Raw genomic sequence first — 19309 nt, forward strand, 5'->3', positions numbered from 1 at the left:
TTTCACTCTTTCCAGTGATATATTATTTATTAAAATATATTTATGTAAATTAGCTTCTCGGTGCACCAGGGACAAGGCTGTGTCTGCCGTTGCTGCTGCCGATGCCGTTGCTCCTTTCTACAACCCCATTAAGTCTTGCAATACTAGGAATAGGGATCAGCTTAGAGTTTTATCCTGGTTGTAGAAGCCCCGTTCTATTAATAACATGAGCACATTTTGTACTTCCCTGTTTGCTTACATTGCAGCATCTGTGAAGGCTAGTATATATATATATATATATATATATATATATATATAGCCATTATGGGGGAGATTTATCATACTCTAGCGATTTTGCGCCGGCATATGATGTTATTCCCACCCCTCCAGCGGTGCTGGTTGCATCAAGAAGCTAGGCCTCTCACTGTACCCGGTGGGACGGCTGCAAAGCGTATATTTACACCTGGAGTAGATATATGCGCAGCTTGCGAACTTTCACATGTGGAAATGGCATAAAGTGGATAATAATTGCAATTGCTGGTGGTCCGCTAGTAATTGCAATTATATCAGGATTTTACACCGTTTTTGTGGCATAAGAGCACTGATTAATGTTCCTCTATCTGTCTGTTTACATATGTAAAATATCTGCAAAGAGTTTGTATGTTCTCTCCGTGTTTGCATGGGTTTCCTCCGGGTCCTCTGGTTTCCTCCAAAACATATTAGTAGGTTGATTATATGGGAGCCCCATTGGGGACAGGGGCCGATTTTGCAAGCACTCCGCTGCCCTGTCGAATCTGTGTGTATTATATAAATAAAAGTATTATTATTATTTTTATCTCATTTATCTACTGACCTTTCTCTGTTCTCCATTATAGGAGTTAAAGTTAAGAGATGAAGAGTGTGAGCGTCTTTCCAAAGTTCGAGAGCAGCTGGAACAGGAGCTGGAGGAGCTGACGGCTAGCCTATTTGAGGTATAGCTGGATCACTTACCAAACCTTCATACACATCGGTACTTACCCTTATAAGAGAGCAGGTATTTCCACTAATAGCCGCAGTGGTGTTAGGTATGTGGGCTATCTGTGACCAGTTTATGTAAGCACCATTTTAGGAAAAACAAGGCACCTCACGTCATGCAGAACTGTTATCACAGAACCGTCACTAACACCCATGTTTTGAAAAGCTCTAGTCCCGGGTGTTTAGTAGACAACGCGGTAAAACTTGAACCACAGTATCTGGGGAGGCTCCCTTTGTCACCCATGGGCATCCTTCAGTTGCGATGGAAGGGTGCCAATGTTATCACATCGCAGCCGAGGGTCCATTGATCTCAGGATCTCATGGCTACCTGTAGTAAATTTATATTAGGAAATACCTGTCAGTAGCTGACATTATAATATGCTGCACTTCATGTTACATGTGGTCCGCAACTTAACAACATCTGACTTACAGACGACCCCAAGTTGCAAACGGACCTCTGGGTGTTAACTGTACTTTAGCCCTAGGCTACAATGATCAGCTGAAACAGTTATCAAAGGTGTCTGAAAGTAAGCTTATTGGGACTCAAAGTAGAAGGGCAGGGGGCAGCGTTGTATAAAACATAGTTGTAGTCAAGGTTATAAAAAACTTATAACCTGGGGTAACACCTGAAATATTGGCTGCTTTTTTAGCGCAAATTTTGCTGCAATTTTTTTGAGCCAACTCCCATAGGGGTTTCATCCGGAGGGCAGAGTAACAGTCCTTCCTTTTTATTGTTAGCTTATTCTGGCTTTGCCTTAATAAACCTTCACCAAAATCTATCCAAAAATAGTCTGCAAGACTTTTTCATATTGTGCTGGGAAAACAGAAGGTTACCCACATCCATTGCTGTAAACCTGGCCCTATAAATGGCCACAGCTGTGAATATACTCTTCTAGTGTATCTGGAAAACAACCGAAACTTTACCATCCTCCTTCATTACATTCCACACATGACTCGTTCACATCTTACTTGACTTATGAAGGTCATAATTTCTTACAATGTAAAAACTTGAAGTCAATTTATCTGTCCTGTCTCTCTGGCATTTATCGGGGTTGATGTTCTTGTTGATCATGTAATTTCGCTGCCAGGACAATTTTATCACTTATGACAGACCTAAAAATACTTTCTTCATTGTTGCCTTCAAAGAACTTTTTATTTTATTTTTTTTATTAAGCAGTTTGGGGGCTTATTTTTTGAAGAAACACCTGTAGTTTTGATGTGCAATTATAAACTTTTTGCAAATTTTGTTGTTTAATAGACGAATACAAATGGCGAAAATTATGTAAATGTTTTTTTAATTGTTTTTCAATTTTGGTCTTCAGGATAAATATCATGGTAGTTATCTAACTGGGGTTGCTATGAGTGTGCAAAAGTAAACCTGTGCATGCTTTAACTTATTTTTTGGGGTAGGCAATTTTTTTATTTAATTAAATTACACTTTAAAGATTTATATTTTTAACACAACACTATAATATAGACCCACAAGGGTTAGTGCAGTTTAATATACTAAATGAAAAGACATATGATCTGATATATGCATATATTCTACATGAGAGGCTACTTTAGACCTCCGAATGTCATATGATGTCATCAGCGTCCCAACGATGTGCCCTGCGGAAAGCCAACAGGTGATAGGGGGAGTCCCCTCCACCTGAAAACACTTAGACGCCACAGTCCATAAATAAACACATCTTCTAAGGGTTTAAAGTCCCAGCCAGAATCAAAGCTTTTCAATCCTGAATGTTACGGCTGGCTTTGTACCGCTAACTCTGTTCTGAAGCTACTAAGGCAAATAGCCAATCAGAAAAAACTTCTTCAATGGTTTCAGTAAAAATATGACAGTTTTAAAAGGGACTCCATTAGACATGTAGCCCCCTCAGGTAGGATATGAAATGTCCTTTTTAGAATTCCCTCACCAGTTTACTTCTCCCAAGTCATGTGAAAATGAAAAGAGAAGAGTCATATTTGAGATGAGTCACGTCTTGAGGTTGTCGCTTGTTCTGTTTTAACTTGAAACATACTGCTGGTGTCATATTAAAGATAAAAATCTCATCTTTCCAATTGCATCAGAAATAGAGAGATGGGCAGTTCAAGACATATTTGGAAATGTGATCTGCAGAAATAGATACAGTTCCTGTCTATTTCTTTAACTGCTCTTGTCTGTAGATTACAGAACTACAATCCTGATGCTATCTAAAAAAAAAAGATTCTTATCTTTAATATGACACAAAACGCATGGTGTAAATGCATACTATAAAAACAAAGATGCTATAAAAACAAAGCCTCTAAATGTGACTCTTCTCTGCTCACATTTACCTGATTTTGATTTTATATATACAAATAGATTCATTTTATTAATTAATTCATTTTCTATAATGGAATACCCCATTAAGCATTATTGGCTAGCATATTATGCTTAATGGGGTATATTAGCATATTAGTATATTAATATATTATGTTCTAATGAGATAAAATCACTATAGTAACCTTAGGAGCTCTACCACATGATTATGTTACTTCGCTAAGGTGCAACTATCTGTGAAGTGGTTGTTTTATGCCCCAATAACGCCCCCGACTTCTAAAGGCTACACCTTCTCTATCTTTCTATAAATATCATGTCTACTCATTAAAGGGGTCGTCCAACAGTATAAAAAAATCTTGTAGTCGCCAGGGGGAGGGGAGGTTTGCAAAAAATAAACCAGTACTTATCTTTTCCGGAGATCCATGTGTTTACAGGGGCACGGTACCTCCGCTCCGACAACTTCTGGGCGGCCTGGCACGTCCAGCAGTTTTGTGTACCACTGCTGTATCAGGTGCTGGTACGGGGGACGGGCAGGAGGACGTTGGCAGAGTGGAGGTGCCATGCCCCTGTAAACAGCTCCGAGGGAGGGCAGTGCAAAACATCAGGAGCACCGGAAATGGTATGTTTATTCATTTTTTTTCGTAGAGGCCGCCCCCCCCCCCTGGCCTTATGCTTTTTATGCTGTTGGACAACCCCTTTAAACTTCTCATTCAGTAAACTATTTCACACTTCTAATAACTAAAATGAGAGGCATAGAGAGATACATTGAAGCTCTATCTAATATGAAAGCTCAACTTACAGCTCTGGAACTGACATACAATAAAGGGCTGATTATATATATTTTTTTTGCTTTAACGCCAATCTCTATGTTTTAAAGAAAGTGATGAATGAAGAAGAAACTGGTTTTCTATTAACTGTTACTTCATTTTATTCTCTTTACAGGAAGCTCATAAAATGGTGCGTGATGCTAATATCAAACAGGCAACATCTGAGAAACAGCTACAGGAGGCCCATGGGAAGGTAACTACAGACGGACCGGCTGCCTGGATGTCATTTACAATGTACTTCTTCATTTTTCCAATTTTGATGCTCGATGTCTTGCAGATTGACATGCTGCAGGCTGAAGTCACAGCTTTGAAGACTCTTGTCATCACTTCAACTCCATCATCTCCAAACCGGGACCTGCACCCCCAACTCCAAAGTCCATCAAGGAATGCACTACGTAAGGGGCATGCTCGGAACAAGAGTACAGGTTGTGCAGCCGTCTCACTTACTCCTCCTCCGCAGCCAATCAGCACAGAGGCCAAAGAGGTGAGACAAAAACACACCTTATGGGGACCCAACTTATAATATGTTCATATATATATAGTGTTTTGGGGGTATAAAGAATAGATAAGATACTAATCTTGGTGATAATTTCTCTAATTGCAAAAAGACTATTGCAGTGAGACAAAAAAAATTGTTCCTTCACAATATGTCTGTGGCAGAACTGCATGTAGTGTATACACATGGACAAGCAAGACAGAGCACATTCCCATAGTACCATGGGGTGGGCTTGTACAGATTCCTGCCATATCATACACTCTGTATACATTAGGCGACAGGAAAGGTATCTTTAAAGGGAACCTGTCATCAGGAGCCCTTTTCTGCCCCCCATATCCCCATAGAGAATAGTGTACACTTTGCCAAAGAGTTTATATAGTTAAACTGTCTTTTTCCAAAATAAGATAACCCAGATCATGGTTTACCCCAGTAAACCCTTTCCATAGTGCCATGGGAGTGGCCAGTGAGGAGTGGGGCACACACGTATGACATGCTAAGGGGGGAAGTGATGGGAGGAGGAGATATAGGGACATTGGAGGCATAGTGGAGCGGTTTCCCGAGGGGGGAAGGGGGCTCTTGACTGGCCAATGCTGTGGGACTATGGACACAGCTCTGCATACAGAAAGGCAAACTTTCATCTAACTTAGATTTTTTTTTAGAATATCCAGTGAACACTATTCTCTATGGGGACATGGGGGAGACAGAAAAAAGGGTTCCTGATAACATGTTCTTTTTTAACCATACTTATAATTAATTTTGTGTGAAAAGGTTCAGGTGAAATTTAGAAAGGTCCGATTTTGTCAGTAACATGTTCATTTTCCCAAGTACAGAGACACCCCACAACACCCCTTGTTGTATGGGCGCACAGCGAGGCACAGAAGGGAAGGAGGGTCATGCATCAGCCAGTTTTGCCCTGTAGAATTTAGTGGTTTTTAGTTGGTGCATGGGAGCACTTTTGTTTGCTATAAAATGTTAATTTTTCCGTTAATTTTGCCATGGCTTATTTTTTGTGGGATGAGAAACATTTACCAGTGCTACTCTTTTGGGGTGGTTATGTCCTATTGCTGAAAATGTATTAACTTTTTTTTTGTGGGGGTTTAAAAAAATTAAAAATAACTTTCATTCTGTCATTGCATTTTTTTTTTGTGTTCACTGTATTCCCTATGTTATATTTATTCTATGGGTCAGTATGATTGCGGAAATACCAAATTTCTGTATTTTTTTAAGTTTTACTAATTTTGTAGAATAAAACCTAAAGTGGGGAAAAAAATCGATACTTTTTCCATTGCCATTTTCCAAGTGGCACAACTATTTTAATTAGCTGATTGAGAGCTTGTTTTTTTGCAGAACTTGTACTGATACCATTTTTGTATTGATATTTTTTTGTTCACTTTTTATTGCATTTTATGTGAAACAAGATATGTAAAAAAAAATCTAATTATTTGTGGGTTTTGCAAAAAAAGTTTTTTTTACCATTCATTGTGTGGAACATTTTTTTTAATAACATCCAATTGAAAAAATGTTTACATATGGCAAATTTATTTAATTAAATGTGAATGCCCCTTCAAATTAGAAAGAAAGGCAGGGGGGAAACACAGGAACAGATTTCTGACACACAGCAGATTTGAAAAGTGGGGCAAATGGGGAGTTAATAAATTACAAAGTCACTGCATTATTCATTATTCATTTCTAAGATTTTGTAGAATGTTTATTTACACATAAAAGGAATCCACTATATCTACTTTTTTATTCTTGGCTGAAGTAAAATGCCATGGTCTCTAGTCGAACAACCTGTGCATGTACTTGCACCTGGAAACAAGTGGTAGTTTTGCATTCTGCATCCTGAATATGCCGTATCCAAGAAAGTTACAGCATTTTACCCCTTTATTGATGCTAAACAATCACATGGAGAATGTGGTTATGAAGTAATGGTTATTATAGAGTTATTAGCTTCAGTGCTATGATTGACGTCAGTATTGGCAATATATTAGTTTTATGCTTTATAATAAAAAGTGAACCACTTACTGTGACTGATGTGTATATCAGATAAAATACAGGCAAGAAGAGTGAGGTCTCTGTGGAGTGAAGGCTGCACAGAACTGCATATATATCTCCTGTCTTCTCAAATACTTCTAACTTTTTCTCTTTCTCTCCATTTGGTGTTAAGTCAATCATCACATTTCTGTTTGTGTTCTATTATTATTTGAGCTACATATCATGTATCATCTGTTTCTCCAGCAATTATTTTAATTAGCCTGTCCGCCTACTACGATTACTATATGGCTTTGGTTATACACTTTCTGTAACTTTTTCGACTGCATACAGGGGCGTAACTTGAGGGGGTGCAGAGGGTATGGTTGCAAACGGGTCCAAAAGGTTTAGGGGGCCCAAAAGGTGTCACTTTCCCATATGAGAAGACTGGTAGTATATACCATACATTATCGGTGGGGGTCTGGCATGGACTTTCCATTGGGGCCCATCAGTTTCCAGGACTGCATAAATTAATTTTGCTTTGGCTAAGCTACAGATTTTTCAGCAGTTCGCCGCCTTCCTATCTGAAGATTAAAATCCATATGCCCAGGACATTTAGGCTTTATTTCTTATTGGATGGGACTTAATCCTGAAGTCTACCTTATGGTCACCTGCCCTGTAGTTAGAGATTAAAAACATTTACAAGAGGGTAATAGTGTTGGTTTCCGACACGGATTATGACCTAAGTGCCCTATATACTAAGCTTCATAGAGAAACACCTCTCACTGAGCAAATACGCAATAAGTGTAACATAGTATTTTATACTATAAGCATACATAGTATAACAGGCAAGGCATCCGTGAGAAGAGTCATAGTGAGCACAGAAATAGCTAAGGACAACCATATAACTCGATATTCCTACATATAAAGGATTAAATGGAAAAGAGGGATCTGAATTTGCTGTAGACCACTGCTCCTTTTTTCTTAACATAAATTTGTAGAAACAAAATATATGTCTCCAATGGCCCAATGTTAAGGACAAAATAAAAAGGGGAATTTGTTAATACTGTTGCATATGTTGAAATTCCATACGCCTTATAATAAATTGGGCTCATCTCCTGTTTTCCATGCAGGACCGGTACCAGGTTTCAGTAGGCCCCTTGACGACAGCTACTCACTGGCCCCTTTGCAGTAAATTCCTGTGGCAGCATTAAAACTTCAGAAACTTAAACAGTCTTTTGTTCCCTAAAATATTCCCACATAAAATATATACAGCCTTATGTGCCCCCCCCCCAGCAGACCTGGACCCGGCACTTATGGAAGGATGACCAGTGCTGGTGCCAGCCCGGCTTCCATTCACTATGTGGATTTGAGCTTTATCCTGATTTCATATGTAAATTTTTAAGAAATTGTTGGGTTCCATCTAAGCCTTACTAACTTTTCAGGCTTAGGGGATTAATGAATTTCTGTTAGGCCCCATTCATATTGCTGTAACATAATGACCACATATAGGGATAGATTCCTATACTGAACACGTTTTCAGTAGTGAGTTGTAGTCTAGCGGAGAGATAGGAACTGATATACTGACGTATGATGCATATATATAGTTTATGTGTTTGTGTTACCAAAACCCTGGAAGCCCTGTAATATATCATAATACATATTGTGCTATCCATGTTATAAAAGAAAATTTTGTGTCTTTGGACAACTTAATTTTCCAAGTCATAAATCAACTTACATTTCATAATTTTTTTTTATTATACTTTTCCTACCTCCATCTTTGAGTATTTCCTCAGTTCTATCTCTGTCCCTGTGGTGTTGTGTGTTTTACCCATCTTCTATCTTCTTCTTTTCCTTCTTCTTATCTCTCAGTTTTCTGCAGTACCATCTCTTCTTTCTTTGCTTCTTTGTATTGTCCCGGGGAAGGTTGTCCATTTAACGTACGAGCCTGGATGGCCTCTATCTGAGGACTCTTCTTCCACTTCTTCCCGCCAGGTACTGTCAACAGCTCCGGGGACTAATAGCAAAGCTTAATGACCCTTGATGGCATATATTGGGGGACAGAGGGGTCAGGCATGTTTAATTTCAACATGTTCTATCCTTTGTATTGAAGGGGGATAAGTCAGTGACTCTTTATATTTGGAACACATGGCCTCTTAGCTGAGCTGAACATGCTTTATTTGGGGTCGTTGAAATGCTTGACTGAACCCTATTAAATATAGGGTCAGCTCTAGACTTTGTCATTGTAGATATAGGAAAACATCAGCTGTTATCCACAACTCACAGTAGTTTTCTAGACGGCTATGCTGTGCTTATTGGAGGACTTGGCTGATTCTTTGCCCCGAGTGAAGGAAAGCCTAATTACACTTCTGCTTAAAGAAAAATAAATGTGGTTGTTTTATTCAGTTTCATAAACTAAACCCAAACTAGTTCTATATGTTGATACCATATAACAAACATAAATTAGCAACTCAGGGTAATTTATAATTTATAACTCGTTGTGCTGCTTCTTCAGGTGGATACGATTCTATACTCCGAATTTATGGAGTGGAAGGAGAAGCCCACGCTTGACAAAGTCTGTCCGTTTTTGTGTCGCATTTACCAAGAGGATATTAAACCGTGCTTGGACTTTGCTAAAAAAGAGGTAAGTGGAAAGTTTGAGAATAGACACTATCCTAGTTACTGCAGCGGAGATGCAAGGATAGGTCCCACCTTAGTCATTATTTTGATTTGTTCTCCTAATCGTCATCCATCAATGCTCTATTTTGGACTTATTTTTTATTCTCCTGGGCCCTTCTCATGTTGATCTTTAGCTGTTGACTACTGTGAACCTATGACAGCCGGAATATATTAAGAATATTAAAACTTTTCCCCAGAACTATTTCACTGTCAATTGGCATAGAAATAAGGCAGACTGAACTTTTCTGCAATGTGTCCCCCAACCTGGGTAAATTCCCTTCAACTTCCAACTCTAAATAAATGGCTAAGCTGGTTGATAAATCTGCATTTTTCGACAAGTTTGTCTAACTTTAACTAACCTATTAAATCAACCTACTTGTAGATTTTGCTTCTGCCATTAGTGCAGCAAAATTTTTATAGCTTTTTAAATATTTTTTCCATTTTTGACAGCTTTCAGAGCAAGTTCTTATTGCAGTAGAAGATAATACTTTATCAGTAGAACCTGTGACACAGCCAGCTCTGCCCGTTGTGAAAGCCTCAGCCGTAGAACGTGGAGGACCCAGGTAAATGCTTGCCTAGAATTAGAAAGTAATTCAGCATCATATTAATACTTAAAATTACAGAGGGGCAACTGGCCCCCAATACAATATCAATAAGACCATCTCTCCCTGTTGAATTTGAAATGTGTTTAGAAAGGCAATTTAGCAACACAGCAAAGAGGAGCTATGCCCGAACCTATATGCATTTGGACCTAAGTGCTTGCGACTGGGAACAAGAAACACTTTATTTTGTTAAAAAATGCAAAATATGCATTGCTCATTCCAAATATTTAGTACCATATTTTTGGACTATAAGGCACACAAAAAAATCCTTTGATTTTCTCAGATATCAAAGGTGCGCCTTATAGTGCAGTGCGCCTTATATATGAACTGTACTTACAGATAACAGCTGCCTTGAACTGTGCACAGGTCTGCCACCTGCTGGTCATTCATCCTTATAATCAGGTGCGCCTTATAATCCGGTGCGCCTTATTTATGAACCTAGACGTTTTAGCAGGCCTTTATTGATGGTGCGCCATATAATCCAGTGCGCCTTATAGTCCGAAAAATACTGTAGGTCTAAAAGCATATGTGATAAGGAGAAACTCCTCCCCGCTGTGCTCGTATTCCATTTCTAAACACAAATCAAATGCAGCACGTGAAGTCGGCTAACGGGGTCTCCAGACTACAATTTGTCATTTAGGGTAGCAATGTCTTGTTATGTAGCAGAGGAGCCTTTGGGCTTACTTGGGTACTGGGGCCCAGGTGTGACTTGTAGCTCAGCACTGTAAATAGCTGTGGCGATGACTATAATTTATGTTGGAGTCCACCATAGTTAAATCATGTAGTCTACTGCTGACCACTGCCATGTTTTTTTTATCTTTTGCTTTCAGTGGGAGTCGGGTGGAGGTGTTAATGTAAGTTTTGAGGAAACTTGTATTAACTATTGAATAGGCTGTGACCCAGGAATGGCTTTTCTTAATCCAATAACTGAAGCACTAATAGGGTGCATTGACTTGGTGGAGGTTTTAGTTGAATGAAAATAATTTCCATTCCACAGATAACATGCATGCTGCTGGCACTAGAGCATCTTCTATTATAATAAATGCATTGTTTATTTCATTGATAAGACTTATCTGACTCCTGGGAATCAGTAAGTGGGTGATAAAGTCTCTAAGGCTTGAGACTTTGCTAACTTAGATGGTAGTGGATGCCCCTAGTTGGTTTATGAGGTCCTTCCAATTTCTCCTGTTGATTGAAGTTGCAAAAATATAGATTGGCTACTTGAAGTCATGTCATCTGACAGTCTAGGGTCGCTGCTAAAACCTGAGATGGGTGACGTATAGCTTTCCAAAGGCTAGAGAAATAGTTTCACCAGAATAAAACTTTTTAGAGGGGGAACCTGTCACCAGAGGGCCATTGTTAGTTGGGGACAGGTTTCCACAGGAACAGTAATGTTTCTAGGCAGTGAGGCCTGTTGCAAGGCAGTGACGGTAAGTGACTCAGTGCAGAGTTTGCGTATCAGCGGCACCTCATTGCCTAGCTCACAGCCCGAGTGCTAGAATAGCTTGCAGTGCTGAGCCGACATCAGGGGGAGGGAGAAGAAGAAAGGATGTGGGGGGCTGGAGGCACGATGCTGAAGGTCTCAACTGAGTCATCTGGTAGGGAGCCAGGTAAAGTTTCACATAGTTTATTTCAATAATGATATAAGGCACAGCTATTTAAAAAAACATGTGTGTGATATACATTATTGTATCTGTAGGAACCTGTCCCCAGCTAAAAATGGCCAACTGGTGACAGGTTCCTTTTGATACTAATAATATTGCCACGTAAGAGCCTTGATTGTGAGCAGAGATATACAATTGTTGCCACAAAAATATAAAGTAATGCAGAGTAAATAATAAATCAATGACTACGCTTATTAGCCTACAAGTGCACCAGTGATTTGCCACGTTTGCCTATAGACTGCATGCTTTACCGCAACTGTGACTAACCACAGTAAGGATTGTCTATAAGCTACTCAATTTACTTACCTTAAGCTTATGTCTATCATAAATACATTGCTTGGCTCGTCATGGTCCTTGGAATAATCCGCTTAGTTCTGTCTTGTTTTTAACTATTTGGTTTGTCACATGGTTAGGGATACTTGCATTGCAATATTGTTAATTTAGGTGTATTGTAAGGCTTGCATAATATCAGAATTGGTATGTATGTAAATTGGAGAACATTCATTGTCCATGAAATGAAAAGAGAGCTCCTTGGCCTCCTTCGTACAGGCACAGTCCATATTATGTAACTGGTCCATAGCATATACAACAATTTTACATTGGTAAAACATAAGAAGTGTCGGTGAATAGACCAGACTATATAATCGTATTGTGCGGCAGATAAATCATGCTGGATGCTGTATCTGGAGTAGTTTACGACTGTGGAGCACTTTAGACCGACTATTAGTTGTAGTTTCCAACTAAATTTTCTAGTGCACATCCTAAGACACGCCCATTTTCCTGGAGACCACACCCCTTTTAGACAAATCAAAATGATCTAAAACCCTTAATGAATGTGGTGCAAGCAATTTCGGGTGCATGTTACTCCAGAATTCTGGTGTACACAGATTGGTAAAGCACCACCAACATTTTTATTGGAGTTTCTAAAATACAAAAGTGATCATTCCAAAAATGTTGGGTTCTCCCTGGATAAATAGGGTTCTAATTACATGATGTGATATGTAGCTAATATTTTACTTTTTTTTTCTGTTAACCCACTTCATTTCAGGAAATGTGCACTCAGCGGTTTGTCACGGTCTTGTCGTCACCGCATCAAATTGGGAGATTCTGGGAATTATTACTTCATCTCACCATCCTGCCGGTACAGGGTAAGTGGTGAATAATTAGAAGGGTTGCTTCCAACTCAATAAGACTACAGTAAGATTACATCTCAGTCCAGTACCCAACTTTCTTAACTTGACATTAAAGGGAACCTGTCAGCAGAAAATGATCTAATAAACCAAGACCTGTTTATTGTCAAGCACATTAACACCTTCCAGATCATGTTTCTTTCATGGGCCGTGGTGGTGGCCCCATTATCCAGACAAATCAACTTTGAAATGAGATATAAATTTGTTTTATAAAGTCCCAGTGAAGTTGACATTCTTGGGCAGGGAGATGGTGACTTCAGTGGTGAAGTCTCTTAGACCTTATAAAACTAATCTGTATCTCAATTCAAAGCTGATTTTCTAGATGACTGGGCCATGAAAGAAACATGATCTGGAAGGTGCTGCGGTGCTTGACAAAATAATAGTAGTGGTTTATTAGGTCAATTTCTGCTGACAGGTTCCCTTCACGGATGCCATTGATCAGGAACTGATTGGCCATAGGAAGGTTGAAAAAGCCAGGACTAGGCTTCTCTATAAAATGGACAGATATTTCTGATTTTGAGCTGTGGCTGGGGACATGCTCATGCCTTTTAGGTATACCCCTACGCTTGCAGCAGCTCATTTCAGACTATATCTGCATCCTGGAAAAAACTAGACATTAAAATTGTACATAATCGATTAAAAACTCACATCATTACTGAATGACAAACACATTGCATTTTTTATTTGGTATCAGGGAAGTAACTATGCATACTTCTCCCCTTCTTAGTTTACCTGTGCAGAGTGAACAACCTTCCCCTCAAATACCTTTTTACGTCTCTATTTGACTTCTTACAGTTTATTTTTTTGATGCAATTGAAATTGTGTCCTGATTGTATTTTGACATGTTATTTCAGCTTTTTGGCCCAGGAAAGCAGTTGTGACTTTCCTCATTTTGCTATTTGCGCTTTATTTTATGCCCAAACTGTTATGTTGTGCTTTTCATAGCTTCTTATGTTCTCCTTATTCTGTTTCAATAAAAAATTGGTGAGAGGTGGGTTCACCCAGTATCAGATGGTCCATCCATTTGCTTTGAGCTTCCCTTATCTGTACCTTCTCTCTCCCACAGATAACTGCAGTTTGCAATTTCTTTACTTACATCCGTTACATACAGCAAGGTCTGGTACGCCAGGACGGTAAGTAGAAATCATTGCAATTTATATAATGTGTAAATAAAAAACATAATATTCAACAAAAATATGATATTACGTGCAGTCCTTGAAAAAGATGGCATAGCATAATTTTTTTACTGCAAAATGGCCAACTGCTTCCCACACTGCAAGATTTACCATGGCTTTTAAGGCAGTTTTTTGGCATACAAGTCAAGAAATGTTCCCCTCCTTTACCACCTGCAAGCCAAGAGGGCAGGGAAGGGGTGGGGAGTGGGACCAGGCGTACTATTAATTTGGGTGCAGGCCAGAGCTCTTTGTATATCTGGAGTGATGTGTGTTGGGGAGTATCATGGTGTACATAAAACATGATGCACCCAGTTATAATGAATCTCCCCAATGGGCTTTGGCAGCCTGAGACATTCCCCCCTGCTCTCATTGGTGAATCCGACAGTAGGAGGAAGTGTCTGAGACTACGACAACCCAGAATCGTAGGCTTAAAAACACTACCTCATTTTTCAAAACTCAAGAGGTAACTGTGAATTGCAGAGGCCATAGCTGAAGTATTAAATTGAAAGCATTTTGTGAAATGTTTGGCATAGAGGGTAATTTTTGGTGTGTTATAAGCTGATATTATAAATTGGATTTAAGACGCACTTCTCAAATGCATTTTGTATTGCAAAAACGGATGGCCCACGGACAGTTTTTGCAGTAATAATGCTTTTCAATGGATTGTGGCCGAGAACAGCACACCGTTTGTGTCCAGATAGCCTAAAGGGAATGAAACTGGTCATGACAATATCAAATATTGCAGTGGTCTCAAAGTTCTCCTTTCAGCACAAAAATGCCAATTTTCTTGTATTTGCTGGCTTTTTTGACTCTAAGATCTCTACTCTTTATCTGCATAGCGGAGCTGATATTCTGGGAGATCACGAGGCTTCGACGTGAGATGTCATCTGCCAAACTTGGGTTCTATCCCAACGAGCCATAATGGTGTCAGAAGAACCTGGTCCACTGGAAGAACATGTAAACTAATTCACCAAACTGCTGCTGCGAGTCAAGTAAGATGGGTGGGCACAAGGGTGTGCCTGTAAAAACAGAACTGGATCTACATAGACTCTGTCTTCCACCCTCCTACATGGTACAAAACGCAACAATTTTTGAAATAAAACATGGAATGCGCGTAGAATTGCAGAATATTTGCAGTATATTTTTAGATCATTGTAAAAATGTTCTAACCCCCTGCAACTAATCACATATTTGCTTCTAACATTGAATTTGCACAAGACGGATCATGTTTAACTTCTGACTTTGTTGCTTTGGGTTGTTGTTAATATACATTTTAACTCTTCTGTTATAAGTGACCCTGTGCTTTGCATAAGCTACATATTAGGGCTGTTTCTGATAAACCTGTATTATTACACCTTGTTTATGACCTAATGGCACCGAGGTCAGATGCTACTTGCACTGCTTTCATCCCAAAGTATCCAGATGATTATTATGTGATTCTAATGTAGTTATACGGCCTCCTCCAATTTGGAAAACTGTATAAAATTACATTTGATCTACAGCTTTTCCAAAATCTTTAAAGGGACAACCTTGGAAAGGTGTGTACAGGCCTAAAAGGGGAATAATTATTCTGGAGGTGGCTGCAAGATGCGTCCAGGTAAAAGGGTTTTCAAATTAGCTTTCATTCCATAAGAAAAAACAACAGTAAATTACTATTCGTAGTGACTTTCCTTTAAAGGAACCTGTCATCAGGGACCTAATTTTTAATAAAGGCGGGTTGCAGAAGCTTATTACATCCTGGGGTAGTCACAGGGGTTGGGCTTTGGTTTGGATGCATTTCAAAAAACAACATGTGCCTTGTTGTGTTATGTGTTACTCACTCCTCAGAACTCGGCCCCCACCTTTGTGCTCCTGTACAGCTCCTCCTCCTGCTCCTTCTCAGAGGTCACTGCCTGGTCAGCCTGACATGAGTGGGGGAGGGACAAGCTGTACAGGAGCACAAAGATTGAGGCAGCCTGCAGCTCAGACTAGTCACATGTTGTTTTTTGAATTGCATCCAAACCAAAGCCCAGCCCCTGTGACTACCCCAGGATTTTGTCATGATGCAAGAGTAAGTTATAACACACAATCATATTGTAATGCAAATGCTTAGAAAAGGCAGAGAGGCATTTTTGCACTGCAGGTGTCATGGGCTTTTACAATCTGTCTTCAGTGAAAATGAGGTCCCTGGTGACGGGTTCCCTTTAAATCAGTGTCCGGACCCTTAACAAGTGTCGCAACATGACATAAGTGGAGAGGACTCTTTTTTTGGCATATATCCATCCCCTCAGGTCCAGCACAAAGCCTAACATAGTTTTATTTCATTGTCATAGTAAAGTAAAAAGTACTTTAATCTGACATGTGATAAAGGTGCAAGTTTCCATATTCTGCAATTGATTCTTCACAGAACTGGCGGAATAAACTGGTAAATGAGCAAACTCAATTACAAATTTGGAGACCATCTTGTGTACCACCGCTGTACATCGTATACAATTTCCCATTTTTGCCTCCTGTGAGAAACCAAAAAACACTTTTGTGTACAGAATTAGGTGACCCAGTTTTAAACATTTAGAGCATAGTTTTTGTTATTATCCATAGTGTTTCTTCACACTGTGGAAGATTTTTTAGGTGCAGTCAGAGAATTGCATGGATGTAGGGCATGCTCACTTTTTTACAGGGACTTTGGGTCCACAAACCAGAACTGAAGTGTATATAGCTCTACTCACTACTATGGGTCCATGTGTTATCCAAGTCTGGTCTGTCAGATTCAGACTGCACCATGGACTTCAATGTGAGCCATCTGAATAATTCATGAATGTCACCTAACAGTAGGCTGAGGTCAGTCTACTCCATAGATCTAAAAAGCTTCCATAAAAAAGATAATGGACGAAGGTGAAGGCAAATTGGGCAAACTGTAAATGCCCATCTGCAAAACTCAGTCCCTTACCATGTAGACTCTGAATGTGGCACAATGTAGACCATCAATCTCAGTATTTATCCATGATGACTGAGGTTTCTTGGGTATGTTGAATAGTAATGAGAATGTGAACTTTTGTTGGAACTGCTCAACTAACTTATTTTGGTTGAACTTTTTGTAGGCATGTAACAGGTGAGAATCCATTAGATGTTCTTGAGACCATTGTCTTCCAGATTTTTTTCTATGTGTGACATTGATCTTCCACATATCCCTCTTACTACACGCCGCTGTCCTTACACCAGCTTCCTGCTATTCACTGTGACTTTCTTATAGGAAAATATTTTTGTACTTTCTTCCAACCTTACACCAGCACAGGGCAGTAGTGTAGTCAGTATTTTTTATTTTTGTATTGTCTTTATTTAGGAGCCAGTATTGTACAGAATGGGCTTGAATTTGGGCTTGAAGTCTATTGAAAATGTCAAAACAACGTTGTTGTTACAAAGTGTACTGTATACTGCAGGTTTATGTCATATACAGCTGAAGGATTTATTACGGTACCAAAGTATTCAGTGCAAGTCAGATTCCTATAGAAGACACTAAATAATACAGGTCAGAGGTGATACAATTTTGGCTGAAATGTGGCTGAACCACATCACTGCAGCTCAGCTACTAATCCAGTAGCAGATTATAGTATAGGCACTTTGGGCGGCCTCACGGGGCCAATAGCTTCTAGTGGGTCCATGACCACCTGAACCAATCTCTAAGTTTGATACTGCCCTGTAGAGATAATAAAGAGAAGGACTTCCAGCCATGAAATCTTCATGCTTTCAACACATACTTATACAAGGGTCCTTCCAGGACCTCTGAAGGTTCTCAAACTAAAAGTGGACAGAAGGGACCCCTTCCATTCCCAAGTAGCTTGATTCTAGTACCATATTAAATAAGTGCCATTAACAAATGAGACTTGTAATGATGGAAATGTTTATACAGCCCAGGGCCCATGGCCGTCCTAATCCACTCCTGTACCAATCATATGATCTGCAGTAACCTTGTCTGACCATCACACTTCCCTGTCCCATTGTTTATTAGATGCTAAAAAACCCATGGGGGTGTTGGGTGCTGGACCCCACCTATCTGATATTATGGGCCTATTCTGTGAATACTTTATAACCAAAATGTTTAGCTGAGAGTGCTCTTTAGGGTTCTAAAAGCTGACTTGATTCTAACTTGGGGTTCTCTAGAATTATAGCCCCCTTTATGGGTGAGCTCTTTCCATATACAGCAGGCACCCACCACTAACACTGGGTAATGGTATTACCCACCATACACTTAAAGGACATCTACCACCAGAATTAAGGACTGTATGCAAATGAGCCTGAGGGGCTTCAGGCTTCACAGTTGTTAATAGAGCCTGGAGCCCCTCAGGCTCATTTGCATACAGTCTTTCATCCTGGTGTTAGATGTCCTTTAAAGAGGACCTGTCACCAGAATTCTACCCCTCAAACAGTAATACCCAATAATCCCTGCAGGGCCAAGGGCAATGGGTGGGACCGACATAGACAAAGGCGGGAAACATTCGAGGAATGATTTTGCTGGTGGGAGGAGGCAGATTTAATCTAGGAAGCTAACGCTGCACTTTTCAACAAAGGAGAGCAGGGATTATTTTGTCTATTCGTGATGACAGGCTTCCTTCAAATGGCAAAAGCACATGCACTCCGCCATCTTTGTCCCGATTGTCGTCACCCCTATGATGTCACCAGGGACGCCAGTAGGTTTCCCTTACAACCGGGAGATAAAGCAAGTATAACTGCAGTATATTGTACAAGCAATCAGAGCCTAAAAAAAGGAAAAAAAGAAAAATTATAAAATAAAATGAAAACGAAATAATTGAAAAAATGAAAATGACTTAATATTTCTCTATAACGCACATACATACATACATACATACATACAAAATCCTAAACATGTTAGGTGCCCCGGGTTAATGAGTAAATAGATATGATGAATCCCATACAGTGAACGCAAAAACGGAAAAAAAAGTGATCAAATGTGGAACAGTTCTCATATTGCTATCACTGAAACCTTTAGCTTTTCCTGCAACAAAAATGACACCTTACCCAGCTCCATATCCCGTATTTTTCGGATTATAAGGCGGACCTGATTATAAGGCGCACCATCAATAAATGCCTGCTAAAAAGTCTAGGTTCAAATATAAGGCGCACCTGATTATAAGGATGAATGACCAGCAGGTGGCAGACCTGCGCACAGTTCAAGGCAGCTGTTGTCTGTAAGTACGGTTCATATATAAGGTGCACTGGACTATAAGGCGCACCTTTGATTTCTGTGAAAATCAAAGGATTTTTTGTGCGCCTTATAGTCCGAAAAATACGGTACTGAAAAAGTTGTGTGACAGAAAAGTTTTTCATTTTTTTTTTAAAGGTTTGAATTGGACTCGCCGAAGCACCAGGGCCATGTTGTAAATACTAGTGACTGTACCTAAACTATGCGATACAC

General features: G+C 39.6%; 1 protein-coding gene across 6 annotated transcripts in view; it reads left to right on the plus strand.

Annotated features, from left to right (window-relative positions):
- Positions 1–18149, plus strand: part of RAB3IL1 (RAB3A interacting protein like 1) — a 33559-nt gene extending 15410 nt beyond the window's left edge. For 3 of the 6 annotated variants that reach the window (XM_072118029.1, XM_072118033.1, XM_072118028.1), the window contains 10 exons: positions 855–950; positions 4238–4315; positions 4400–4606; positions 8462–8584; positions 9105–9233; positions 9719–9831; positions 10701–10724; positions 12583–12682; positions 13791–13857; positions 14739–18149. In XM_072118029.1, coding sequence (XP_071974130.1) covers positions 855–950; positions 4238–4315; positions 4400–4606; positions 8462–8584; positions 9105–9233; positions 9719–9831; positions 10701–10724; positions 12583–12682; positions 13791–13857; positions 14739–14821 — 1020 coding nt within the window. In that variant the 3' untranslated portion in view covers positions 14822–18149. The remainder of the gene's footprint in view (positions 1–854; positions 951–4237; positions 4316–4399; positions 4607–8461; positions 8585–9104; positions 9234–9718; positions 9832–10700; positions 10725–12582; positions 12683–13790; positions 13858–14738) is intronic. The other 3 variants (XM_072118030.1, XM_072118031.1, XM_072118032.1) reach the window with 3 other exon arrangements.
- The last annotated feature ends 1160 nt before the right edge of the window (positions 18150–19309 follow it).

This window comes from Engystomops pustulosus, chromosome 7 (genome assembly GCF_040894005.1).
Source record: "Engystomops pustulosus chromosome 7, aEngPut4.maternal, whole genome shotgun sequence".
In the NCBI taxonomy this organism is placed as follows: Eukaryota; Metazoa; Chordata; class Amphibia; order Anura; family Leptodactylidae; genus Engystomops; species Engystomops pustulosus.